The sequence below is a fragment of the Haliotis asinina genome, chromosome 1, assembly GCF_037392515.1.
Source record: "Haliotis asinina isolate JCU_RB_2024 chromosome 1, JCU_Hal_asi_v2, whole genome shotgun sequence".
Taxonomy (NCBI): domain Eukaryota; kingdom Metazoa; phylum Mollusca; class Gastropoda; order Lepetellida; family Haliotidae; genus Haliotis; species Haliotis asinina.
In genome coordinates, this window is record NC_090280.1 from 93,607,045 (window position 1) to 93,618,637 (window position 11,593).

General features: G+C 42.6%; 1 protein-coding gene across 1 annotated transcript; it reads right to left on the minus strand.

The window, feature by feature from the left end:
• Positions 1-4,734: 4,734 nt before the first annotated feature.
• On the minus strand, positions 4,735-11,342 carry LOC137284431 (uncharacterized). The gene is made up of 4 exons (XM_067816228.1): positions 10,973-11,342; positions 10,157-10,364; positions 7,111-7,303; positions 4,735-6,675 (listed from the first exon to the last, which is right to left on the minus strand). Exons 1-4 carry the CDS (start codon positions 11,233-11,235, stop codon positions 6,356-6,358), a joined length of 984 nt encoding a protein of 327 aa, XP_067672329.1. The 5' UTR covers positions 11,236-11,342; the 3' UTR covers positions 4,735-6,355.
• Positions 11,343-11,593: the final 251 nt, after the last annotated feature.

The window sequence follows — 11,593 nt, forward strand, 5'->3', positions numbered from 1 at the left end:
TGAACTTTTGTCAAATTATACTTATTAAGTTTATACTACCAATATGTTCTAGGGTACAGTAACAGATAGAATAAGTGTATTTGGATGACAACTTCTTTAATACTAGAACATGACGTTTCGATACAGGTCCTTGTATCGTTTTCAAGTGTAAATAGACTTCGTGGCTACATCGTATGTATACATGCAGTGTGTATTGACCTTTAAGATATAGTTTTCCCTTTTCTTGGATCTGTTTTTATATTTTTATGGAGTATGTGTGTGCACCCATTTTGTTCTAGGAGGTAAGGTGATCATCAATCTTCGGGGTGATCACTGATATTGTTCATGCCATGGATGTGGGGGCACGTTTTTGTATGGAATGTCCCTAAGTTCTTAGTTTCCAGACGTGAAATAATGATTCCGCTGCATTATACTACAGAACTATATCAGCAGAAGAAAGGTTCACCATCTCAGTTTCATTTCCCGACTAGCTCTTGTCTGATGGTATTTGGTGTTTTGGACAAAAACATACTGTTAATGGTCCAGGTCGCGGTAAAACTCGCATGGCATACCAATCTACGGCGTGAACGGTTATATGGCGTTAGAGACTTGTGATTACCCTCAATGGACCTGGCGTTGTTCGGGAACTGTTTTCTAGTGGTTATTGATAAGCCAGGAACATGTACAGATGGTAACTCTTGCTGGCAGCCTCTCGGGGCAGTCTGTACAGTAATACACTCTGTGATGTACGAGTCTTGTGAGAAAATAACAAATGGTGAGACCATGAACTGCTGCTGTTTCCTCGAGAGTAAACATTTCTGGCGTGCCATTGTAGTCTCATCAAGAGTTTTCACTTAAAAACCATTATGTACATCAAACAGATGAATAGGATTAAACACAGATCACCCAATGGGACCGAAGTCACAAAAGATGCCTTCCCGCACTAGATTCTTCCCCTGACAGTGTAGTCAACACTACAGGCCCTCTTTCACCCACAGTGACATCACCACTAGCCCCTTCCCTCGGTGACATCCCTCACTAGCCCCTTCAATCAGTGACATCACCCACTAGTCCCTTCCCTCAGTGACATTACCCACTAGCCCCTTGCCCACAGTGACATCACCACTAGCCCCTTCCCCACAGTGACATCACCACTAGCCCCTTCCCCAGTGACATCCCCCACTAATCCCTTCCCCACTTTGACATCACCCACTTGCCCCTTCCCACAGTGACATCCCCGACTAGCCCCTTCCCCACAGTGACATCATCACTAGCCCCTTTCTTCAATGACATCACCACTAGCCCCTTCCTAACTGTGACATCCCCTACTAGTCCCTTCCTCCAGTGACATTACCCACCTGCCCCTTCCCACTTTGACATCACCCACTATCCCCTTACCAACAGTGACATCCCCCACTAGTCCCTTACCCACAGTGACATCACCCACTAGTCCCTTCCTACAGTGACATCACCCACTTGCCCCTTCCCACAGTGACATCACCCACTAGCCCCTTGCCCCTTGCCCACAGTGACATCACCCACTAGCCCCTTGACCACAGTGACATCATCCACTAGCCCCATTATGTACATCAAACAGATGAATAGGATTAAACACAGTTCACCCAATGGGACCGAAGTCACAAAAGATGCCTTCCCGCACTAGATTCTTCCCCTGACAGTGTAGTCAATACTACAGGCCCTCTTCCACCCACAGTGACATCACCACTAGCCCCTTCCCTCGGTGACATCCCTCACTAGCCCCTTCCCTCAGTGACATCACCCACTAGCTCCCTCCCCTCACAGTGACATCACCCACTAACTCCCCTCACAGTGACATCGCCCACTAGCTCCCTTCCCTCACAGTGACATCACCCACTAGCTCCCTTCCCCCACAGTGACATCACACACTAGCCCCTTTCCCCGTGACATCATCCAATAGCTCCCCTCACAGTGACATCACCCACTAGCTCCCCTCACAGTGACATCGCCCACTAGCTCCCTTCCCTCACAGTGACATCACCCACTAGCTCCCTTCCCCCACAGTGACATCACACACTAGCCCCTTTCCCCGTGACATCATCCAACAGCTCCCCTCACAGTGACATCACCCACTAGCTCCCTTCCCTCACAGTGACATCACCCACTAGCTCCCTTCCCTCACAGTGACATCACCCACTAGCCCCTTTCCCCGTGACATCATCCAATAGCTCCCCTCACAGTGACATCACCCACTAGCCCCTTTCCCCGTGACATCATCCAATAGCTCCCCTCACAGTGACATCACCCACTAGCTCCCTTCCCTCACAGTGACATCACCCACTAGCTCCCTTCCCTCACAGTGACATCACCCACTAGCCCCTTTCCCCGTGACATCATCCAACAGCTCCCCTCACAGTGACATCACCCACTAGCCCCTTTCCCCATGACATCATCCAATAGCTCCCCTCACAGTGACATCATCCAATAGCTTCCCTCACAGTGACATCACCCACTAGCTCCCTTCCCTCACAGTGACATCGCCCACTAGCTCCTTCCCTCACAGTGACATCATCCAATAGCTCCCCTCACAGTGACATCACCCACTAGCTCCCTCCCCTCACAGTGACATCATCCAACAGCTCCCCTCACAGTGACATCACCCACTAGCTCCCTTCCCTCACAGTGACATCATCCAATAGCTCCCCTCACAGTGACATCGCCCACTAGCTCCTTCCCTCACAGTGACATCACCCAATAGCTCCCCTCACAGTGACATCACCCACTAGCTCCCTCCCCTCACAGTGACATCATCCAATAGCTCCCCTCACAGTGACATCACCCACTAGCTCCCTTCCCTCACAGTGACATCACCCACTAGCTCCCTTCCCTCACAGTGACATCACCCACTAGCCCCTTTCCCCGTGACATCATCCAACAGCTCCCTTCCCTCACAGTGACATCACCCACTAGCCCCTTTCCCCGTGACATCATCCAATAGCTCCCCTCACAGTGACATCATCCAATAGCTCCCCTCACAGTGACATCACCCACTAGCTCCCTTCCCTCACAGTGACATCGCCCACTAGCTCCCTTCCCTCACAGTGACATCACCCAATAGCTCCCCTCACAGTGACATCACCCACTAGCTCCCTCCCCTCAGAGTGACATCATCCAACAGCTCCCCTCACAGTGACATCACCCACTAGCTCCCTTCCCTCACAGTGACATCATCCAATAGCTCCCCTCACAGTGTAATCGCCCACTAGCCCATCCTTACTACAGTGCAGGAATTCACATTAAATCTAGTGGCATAAATATATTACATTCCTTGTTGTTGTTTTCAAGCAGTAACTGTGTTACTTAAATCACAAACTGAAAAATACAATACTACTTGTTGGAAATATATTTTCTTTCCAAAATTTCATTATATTCCTGAAAAAAAACCCCCCAAAACACAATTCTATCTCCTGACAATGGCAATGTTTCCATACAAGTTACCATTATATACTCATGAAAACAAATAACGGAACACATGCAAGTACAAGCATTTGTTTACTCTTTTCCAGATTTTCACCCACAGTGCAATACAAAGCTCATGAAGAAACTTGGAAATCAATAAAGGAATACTTGTACAGGTGTTCCCTTATATCTTTTCATGAGTATATAATACTCTAACAGTTTTATCAATCTAACTTGGGAACATCTCTTCTCACAGGGGTCACAGTCTCTAGGAGACCCTCATAGTTTTGATTTCTCCTTTTCACATATCAACACATTTACTATCAACACACCCCACAGAGGGAAAACAACTCCACAACAAGTAAGATACTTAATGTCAAACGAATGTTCATTTAAAAAATATCGGGACAAGATGTCTACTTTCTTGGATAATACCACAATAAGTCAAGTTGATATTCATGAATGGTACATCAATTACATCCTAAATAACTGGCATGTCATTCTTATTGTCTTGCACATTTCCGGCCCATTGCTATGTAATAAGGTCATAAGAGTTAGGTCCCTTGTTTACAGAGTGTTGAAAAAGTCTGTCATTGCTCATATGGAAGACGATTTATTTTTCGACTGACCAATATTGCAAACTTAAACTAGTAGAACAGCCAGGTGTGTGAGTTCCACTTGTGAAATCGAAATTTGTACCATATTGTGTTACATTTTGTATGTAAACAAATAACTTTGTTTAGGTACATGTACCTCAAACACATACACGTTTACAAAACTTTTTAGGAAATAATACGATTTCTAACACTTATAATGGTCATTTTCAGAAAATGAAGACAACAATAAAATCAATACTACAGAGTAAAGAAATCTAAATAACAAAAGACATACATATTTCATATTGCTTGTATTTAGTCTTGTTTTTAGAAAAAAGTATCATATTTCAGGGTCCCGAATAAAGTGACTTAAAGATGTTCTTGCTGTTGTCTTCATGTCATCAGTATTTAGAAGTCAAACTCTTCAAAAGCCAAATTCTTCATGCTCTCTAATCTCCATCCATGAGGGACGTTAGGGTAGCCTAGTGGCTAAAGTGTTTGCTTGTCCTGCCAAAGACCCAGGTTTGATTCTCCACATGGGTACAATGTGTGAAACCCATTTCTGGTGTCCCCACCATGATGTTGCTGGAATATTACTAAAATATTGACGTAAAACCATACTCACTCACCCTTTCCATCCAGGAAGTGAAGTCGACAGTTCTTCTGAGAAGAAGCATTAACGTGTGAAATTCGCCATCTTTGACAAGATATGAAAAGATAGCACTGTCCAACAGTAAAACTGTTTATTTCAATGGAATCATTACAAATGTCAGAGGTACCTAGAACAAGAAACAAGTCTGACCCTGAGAAACTCTAACTTATGTGATGAGGGGAGGTTAGTGGATGAGAAACTCTAACTTATGTGAAGGTTAGTGGATGAGAAACTCTAACTTATGTGATGAGGGGAAGTTAGTGGATGAGAAACTCTAACTTACGTGATGAGGGGAGGTTAGTGGATGAGAAACTCTAACTTATGTGATGAGGGGAGGTTAGTGGATGAGAAACTCTAACTTACGTGATGAGGGGAGGTTAGTGGATGAGAAACTCTAACTTACGTGATGAGGGGAGGTTAGTGGATGAGAAACTCTAACTTACGTGATGAGGGGAGGTTAGTGGATGAGAAACTCTAACTTACGTGATGAGGGGAGGTTAGTGGATGAGAAACTCTAACTTACGTGATGAGGGGAGGTTAGTGGATGAGAAACTCTAACTTACGTGATGAGGGGAGGTTAGTGGATGAGAAACTCATGTATGTAAACTGGATGTATGTGGATACAGTGGATACTGTCCTCTGTGTCAAACCAATTCTTGGTGCAGATGTACTCGTATTGATGAGATAATGTCGACGGCAACGTACAGCACTCACTCACTCTCACTCACTCACTCACTCACTCACTCAAGCACCCACCCACCCAAATTGCATGCTTAATTTCTGTTTAAGTATTTTTTCAAATGAATGAGGGGAGGAGGGGTAGCCTAGTGGTTAAAGCATTGGCTCATCACACCAAAGACCCGAGTTCCCTTCTCCAGATGGATACAATGTATGAAAGCCTATTTCTGGTACCATCCATCGTTATACTGCTGGAATATTGCAAACAGCGTCATAAAACCATACTCACTCACATGAATGCGCTACATTAATCCCACAAGACTGTATTGAAGGTTAAACAACAAAGCAGTCTCAGCAGTGTTATCAACTTAAAATAGATTCATAAAGAAACTGTCTCAACACAGCAAAGTTTTACAGTATAACATTGAGAAAGTTTCACTTCACACTTACAATTTACATAGTTATGGATAATGAATACAAGATTAAGCCCACAAAATGAAGGCAATGGATAAGAAAATAGAATATGTGTGTAAGTATCTGTTCCTGTGGTTTCGTAGCCTGAAATACGATTCATTCACAAAATGGGGTGGTAGAGTGGCCTAGTGGTTAAAACGGCAGCTCATTATGCCAGTTCGTTTTCAAACTCAACTTTGACGTGTGAAGTGTTGTGAAACTCATGTTGTTAAGAAACAACCACTTGCAGTCAACAATGACTTGTCACACCATGTTTGGGACACCTGATCAACAAACTGACCTACATGTTTGACAACGTGTTTGACATATGAAAACATGACTTCAGCTTATCAAATCATAACTTGTGTTGTCAATCTTAGTTTGCAGTGTGAAGGCTGCTTTTCACAACTGCATTGTCACATTGATCCTGTAACAATATTACTGTAAAACAATGCCAGACACAATGTCACTGTTGGCACAGACACAATGAAAATGAAACAAAGACACTGACACAATGCCTCCAGGGCAGTCATAGCTTTTGACTTATTCCCATACATCATCATGACGTCCTCTCCTTAGCCAGGGTGGCAATTCTGACTTTTCTCCTAAATGGCAAAGGGATCATTTCAGAACACTTGTCCCTGACAAAGTCCACAGAGTATTTGTCAGATAAATGCATGATCACAATACTATCCACTTCATGAAATAAATGCGAGTTTGACACAATTTCGGACAAATGCGTGTGGCCACGTTCCCGTGCCTGCTGAACATAATCCTTGTTGGCTTTCTCCTCAATGTAGGTCGCCTCAGTTATGATGACCTTGACCTTCAACAGGTCAGGGGTTGGAGGTGAAAGAAATACTTCGAAGGTCGTGTCACCTGGAAAAGTGAAGACAAATGAGACCACATGTATCCACATCAAACATCAAGAAATATTTTCTTAATCACAAACGTAAAATTCATGAAAGTTTTTCAAAGTAACACCTAACTGACAGAGTGAGTGAGGTTTAACAAGACTTCAAACAGCACTTCAACTGCCCCTGTGTTGTAAAGGATATAGTGTCTGTCCAGGCAGGAGAAAATCACAGGCTCCATTGCTTGGCATCATGCCAAAAGACGTTTAAAAATGGTATTATGATTATCTCAGCGCTAAGAAAGCTTTGAAAATATTAGCCTTGGAATATTGCAGCATTATATAAGATACAAGTGACACTAGTCACAGTGAAAGATCCAAAGAGGATTTAAACCCAAATCAGTACATCCTGACAACAAAGAGACACAACTATGAGGCGTAGTAATAGTGATAAGTCTCACCAAGATAGGCTATCTCAGGTGTGGTAACAGTGTCATGTATCTGTACACCACTCCTGTGTAGGGCGCCAAGGTCAGTGCCAGGCTGGTCCTTGTACTCTGGCTTTAGCTGCTGGCTTGTCTTGTACACAATGTAGCCCTGGCTTGGGATGCGATGGACAGTGGGGAATGACTTCACAAAGTATCCTTTAGGCAGCTGTGGATAATGTAGCACACAGATTTATATAGAATTCTAAACTAACAACCCTTGGCAGATATATTGGGGAAAACCATAACATTGCTCAAAACTGGGACAGTTCTTAAGCTATTATTTTAGAGGATATTTTAATACTGCATTCAATATGGTAACAGGAAGCTTAGTCTCTTCCATAATTTTAGACTAAGGCTTAGTCTCTGAATATATATAAGCCAGACTAATTTTGTTTCATGTTTTACAGGTCCATTGGTCATACTTGTTCAAGAATAAGAAAAGAAATGAAAAATTAACTTTCCCTGTTCAATAAATAAAATCCTAATCTTTTTATTGGACAAGAATTTAAACTTGCAAGAAGATTGTTTTCTTAGATTGTTTTTGCACCATATACACTACAAGTGAGTGAGTTTTTAGTTTCACGCTGCTTTTTAGCAATATTCCAGCAATATCATGGGGGGGGACACCAGAAAATGGGCTTCACACATTGTAACCCTGTGGGGAATCGAACGCGGGTCTTCTGCATGACGAGCAAACACTTTAACCACTAGGCTACCCTACCGCCCCTACACTACAATGATCACTAAAAGTAATGGTGATTTTCTGTAAAATTCCATCCTGCATATAGGTTTGTTAAGTAGGAAAGCCTGTAAAACAAAAAGCAAAATTGGTCTGGCCTAATTTTGATAGTAACCAATAAACCAATAATAAACAATAAATTTAAATTGAAAAGGAGTCTCTGGGTGAACACAGATTGGAACTCTAAACTTGCTTCATTTAAGGCTATCACTGCAGGGACAGCTAGGCTGTGGGGAAAATAATATGGTTCAGGGGCTGTGAGACAGACTACCTCAATTTCAGCCCTGTTATCAGTGGAATAGATGTCAGCTCCAACAAGACATAGTATACATCCTAGAAGTATTTACAAAAAACCAAACTCACTTTTGAATCCCAATTTGCCCACATTTACTGACTGACCTGTGGCAAAGTCTAAGCAGGTTCAGGTAATCCCATCCTCGATATTTCCAGGGTATACGTTCCGATATGTCTCCACTATACCCTGGATGCATCTACGGCTCAGCCCGATAATTTTATTACCTCCCTTGGCTGGCTTTTTGTCCAATCAATTGTATACGTTGGGAAGTTGAGCGAAACAATCACAACTCACTTTCATTTTTTAAATTATCCAACTGATCATATTTGGCAACACGAACCACACACAAGTTCTCTGAAAGAGGCAGAAGGTGTTCTTGCGGATATATTTATTTAATTTTCAGACCTATCAATTTGTCTGTTTGATTTCCCCCAAATCTGTGTCGCACTGAGAACAAACTTCGCACCTGCAACCACTATCTTCGTTGACACTGGCAAGTTCAGTTGTAATGGCGCCTTAACTGATTGGCTACTGTGAGAATGCGGAGCCAGCAAAGGGAGGTAATACATTTTTCATGCTGAGCCGTAGATGCATCCGGGGTATAGTGGAGATTCACTGGAACGTATACCCTTGAGGTATCGAGGATGAAGTAATCCCTGTCAGCTAGAAACTCATAAAGTGACTGCCATGATTATAAACATGAAAAGTAACAATTGTGACTAGTGACCAAAGGCAGTATCTTTCGCTAGGATGAGTCTAGTGTCAGGTGGCTGTACTCTGCATCTGTTTGAGTGAGTGAGTTTAGAGGTACACCACTTTTAGCAATACCCTAGCTACCCTATCTCCCCTGAATCTTTGTCATATGATGGTTAAATTCATGGGTAGTCATGGTAATTAGAGCTGGAGCAATTAATCACAGGATCGGTTAATCGTTGGAGCCAAGTCAAAATAAGTGATTGTCAATTACTAATGAACTGCAGATCGATTAATCGGAAACTAATGATTTAGTTTTATTCTGTGTTTTCTTTTACCTAGCAATATGGGCCCCATTCCTAAAAGTGATCGCTGACATTCGTGTTTGAAAATGGAATGACAGTACAAACAATTAGAATCGATCGATTATCGATCAGACAGAAGCCATTATCGATATGACAATATGCAACGAAAACAAGCTCTAATGGTAATCATGACAAAGAGTTTACCATGTGAGTATCATGCATGTTTCTGCATAATCCATGGCAATGACACTTAATTGTGATGTTTTATGACTCACATTAATTACTTCCAGCTAATATATAGACATGTAGACATTGAGTTATATATAGGAAAGAATTAATGGTTGTCACTCCTTTATTTTATGGAGTTGTAGTTGTCTAGCAGGTTAAGTCACACTCAAGCCCTGAGATCGATTCCCCAACTGTGCACAATGTCACTATGTGTGGAGCCAGCCCATTTCTGGTGTCCCCAGCACCTGATATTGCTGGAATATTGCTAAAAGCAGTGTAAAACCATACTCACTCATTCACATTATATTATCCTGAACACAAAGTCATATCTGTGCATACACTTAATCTTTCATCTGGCAAAATGAGGATGAATATACTCTGAGATTTTACATTTCATATAATAAAGAATTTGACAGCCATGAATTCTGTCTTTTATGTTTACCTCTCAGGGGTTCAAAACTCCCATCACCCGACGCCTGTGACAAGTCAGTTTTCATTTCAGGCAATCCAATATTGGTATCTTACTTGTCCATGGACTACTAGACAATTTACATTTATGTTTTCAAACTGCAAATGAACTTGGATTTCATTTCATATCTGCTCATATAGTTATTACATTTTGCAAAAATAATAATTTAGAGCTATCGTTCTTTGAAATTGATCACTCTTCCATAAATAATCCCGTAAGTAAACACTAACATCAAACACTGTGTCACAAAATCAGGCCAATAACCTTTATCTTTTGTAAACCATTCTCACCTTTGCTACGTCATCTGGACCAAGCGGCACAATGCTCATCTTGGTCAGAGCTGTGGTTGTCTCATCTATACTTTTGAATCCCTCGGCAACAGAGCGGATGAGGTCAGGGAGGTGGGTGGGGACATAGTAGTTGGGCCGCGGAAGGCTGAACAGACTTCGTTTGGTGGCGTGGTGGGGTAGCGCTGCAATGTGATCCATGTGACCGTGGCTGGAAACAAACGTACCTGGGGTGAGTGAGTTTAGTTTGACGGCATTCTTTTCAACACAGATTACTCATATCTTTCCATGTAACCTCTGTTCTAATACAGCCATATTTCCAGGTTCCCATACAATCCTGTTGTGGCAAAAACAGAACATGTGTTACCCTGACTTAGATCCAATATGGCCACTGCCATTGAGTTAGTTGTTCAATATGCGAAGGATAGATTCAGTATTTCATGATTAACTGAAAATCAGAAACTAGAAACAGAGCGCATGAAGAATATTACCCTACAACTGACCCTCTCTTAAGTGTGATAACCCAATACAACTCTATCACTGGGGATCCCGAGGATGGTGGGGTGGTGGTGGGTGCCGCAGAGCTGTCAGAGGTTTATTAAGTGATCATTGAAAATATGGAGACAATAAAGTGTGCGCTCCCTCTTTCTCAAGGGTGTGAATCCCCCATCCCCTACCCTTTCTCAAAAAGCTGTACCAGGCTCTGCCTATACCTGAACTTCTCCATAGACAACAACCTGATGAAGACAACCCAACACATGACCCTCTCTCGAGACAACCTGAAGAAACTACATGACTACACCTGACCAAGAAGATTACCTGATAAATACATCCCTGCACTTGATACTCTCCCTCGACGAGTAGCCCATGTCAAAGGCGACCTCCAGGTCGTTCGACTTCACCACCACGCTTGTCTCCATCCCCGCTATCGACCAAGCGTACACCCGATATCGTCCACACTGAATCCATTTCTGAATGTCATCCATTCTCCTTCTAATGAAGTGTCTCCGCCACACGGGCAAATATGACAACTTTACCGTCCGGGCGGCTGAAATGAAGAGATCCCTGTAACATGATTGCATCACAGATCCGTTCGATTGCAGTTACTTACAAATACAACGCTTTCAATATTTGGCGAAACTTCGAAGGGACGTAACTCTATTAAACGGCCATACAAGATTAGAGTGACCTCCCTTTGTGAAAGGGGGACCATATATGAAGATTTTTCCTGGTTTACACTTTCTCAAACACGACGCTGGCGGACTGCAAGTAGAGTAAAACACCACATTTATAATCATCTTATAATCTGACCGTGGCGTATCACAGTGACTGATATGATGCGATATGGGTCTTTCAGCAATGACAAGAGCTCTTACAATTCTAGCTGAAGTTTCTTTTTGTGTTAAATAATATTTCACAATAGCGTATACAACTGCTGAA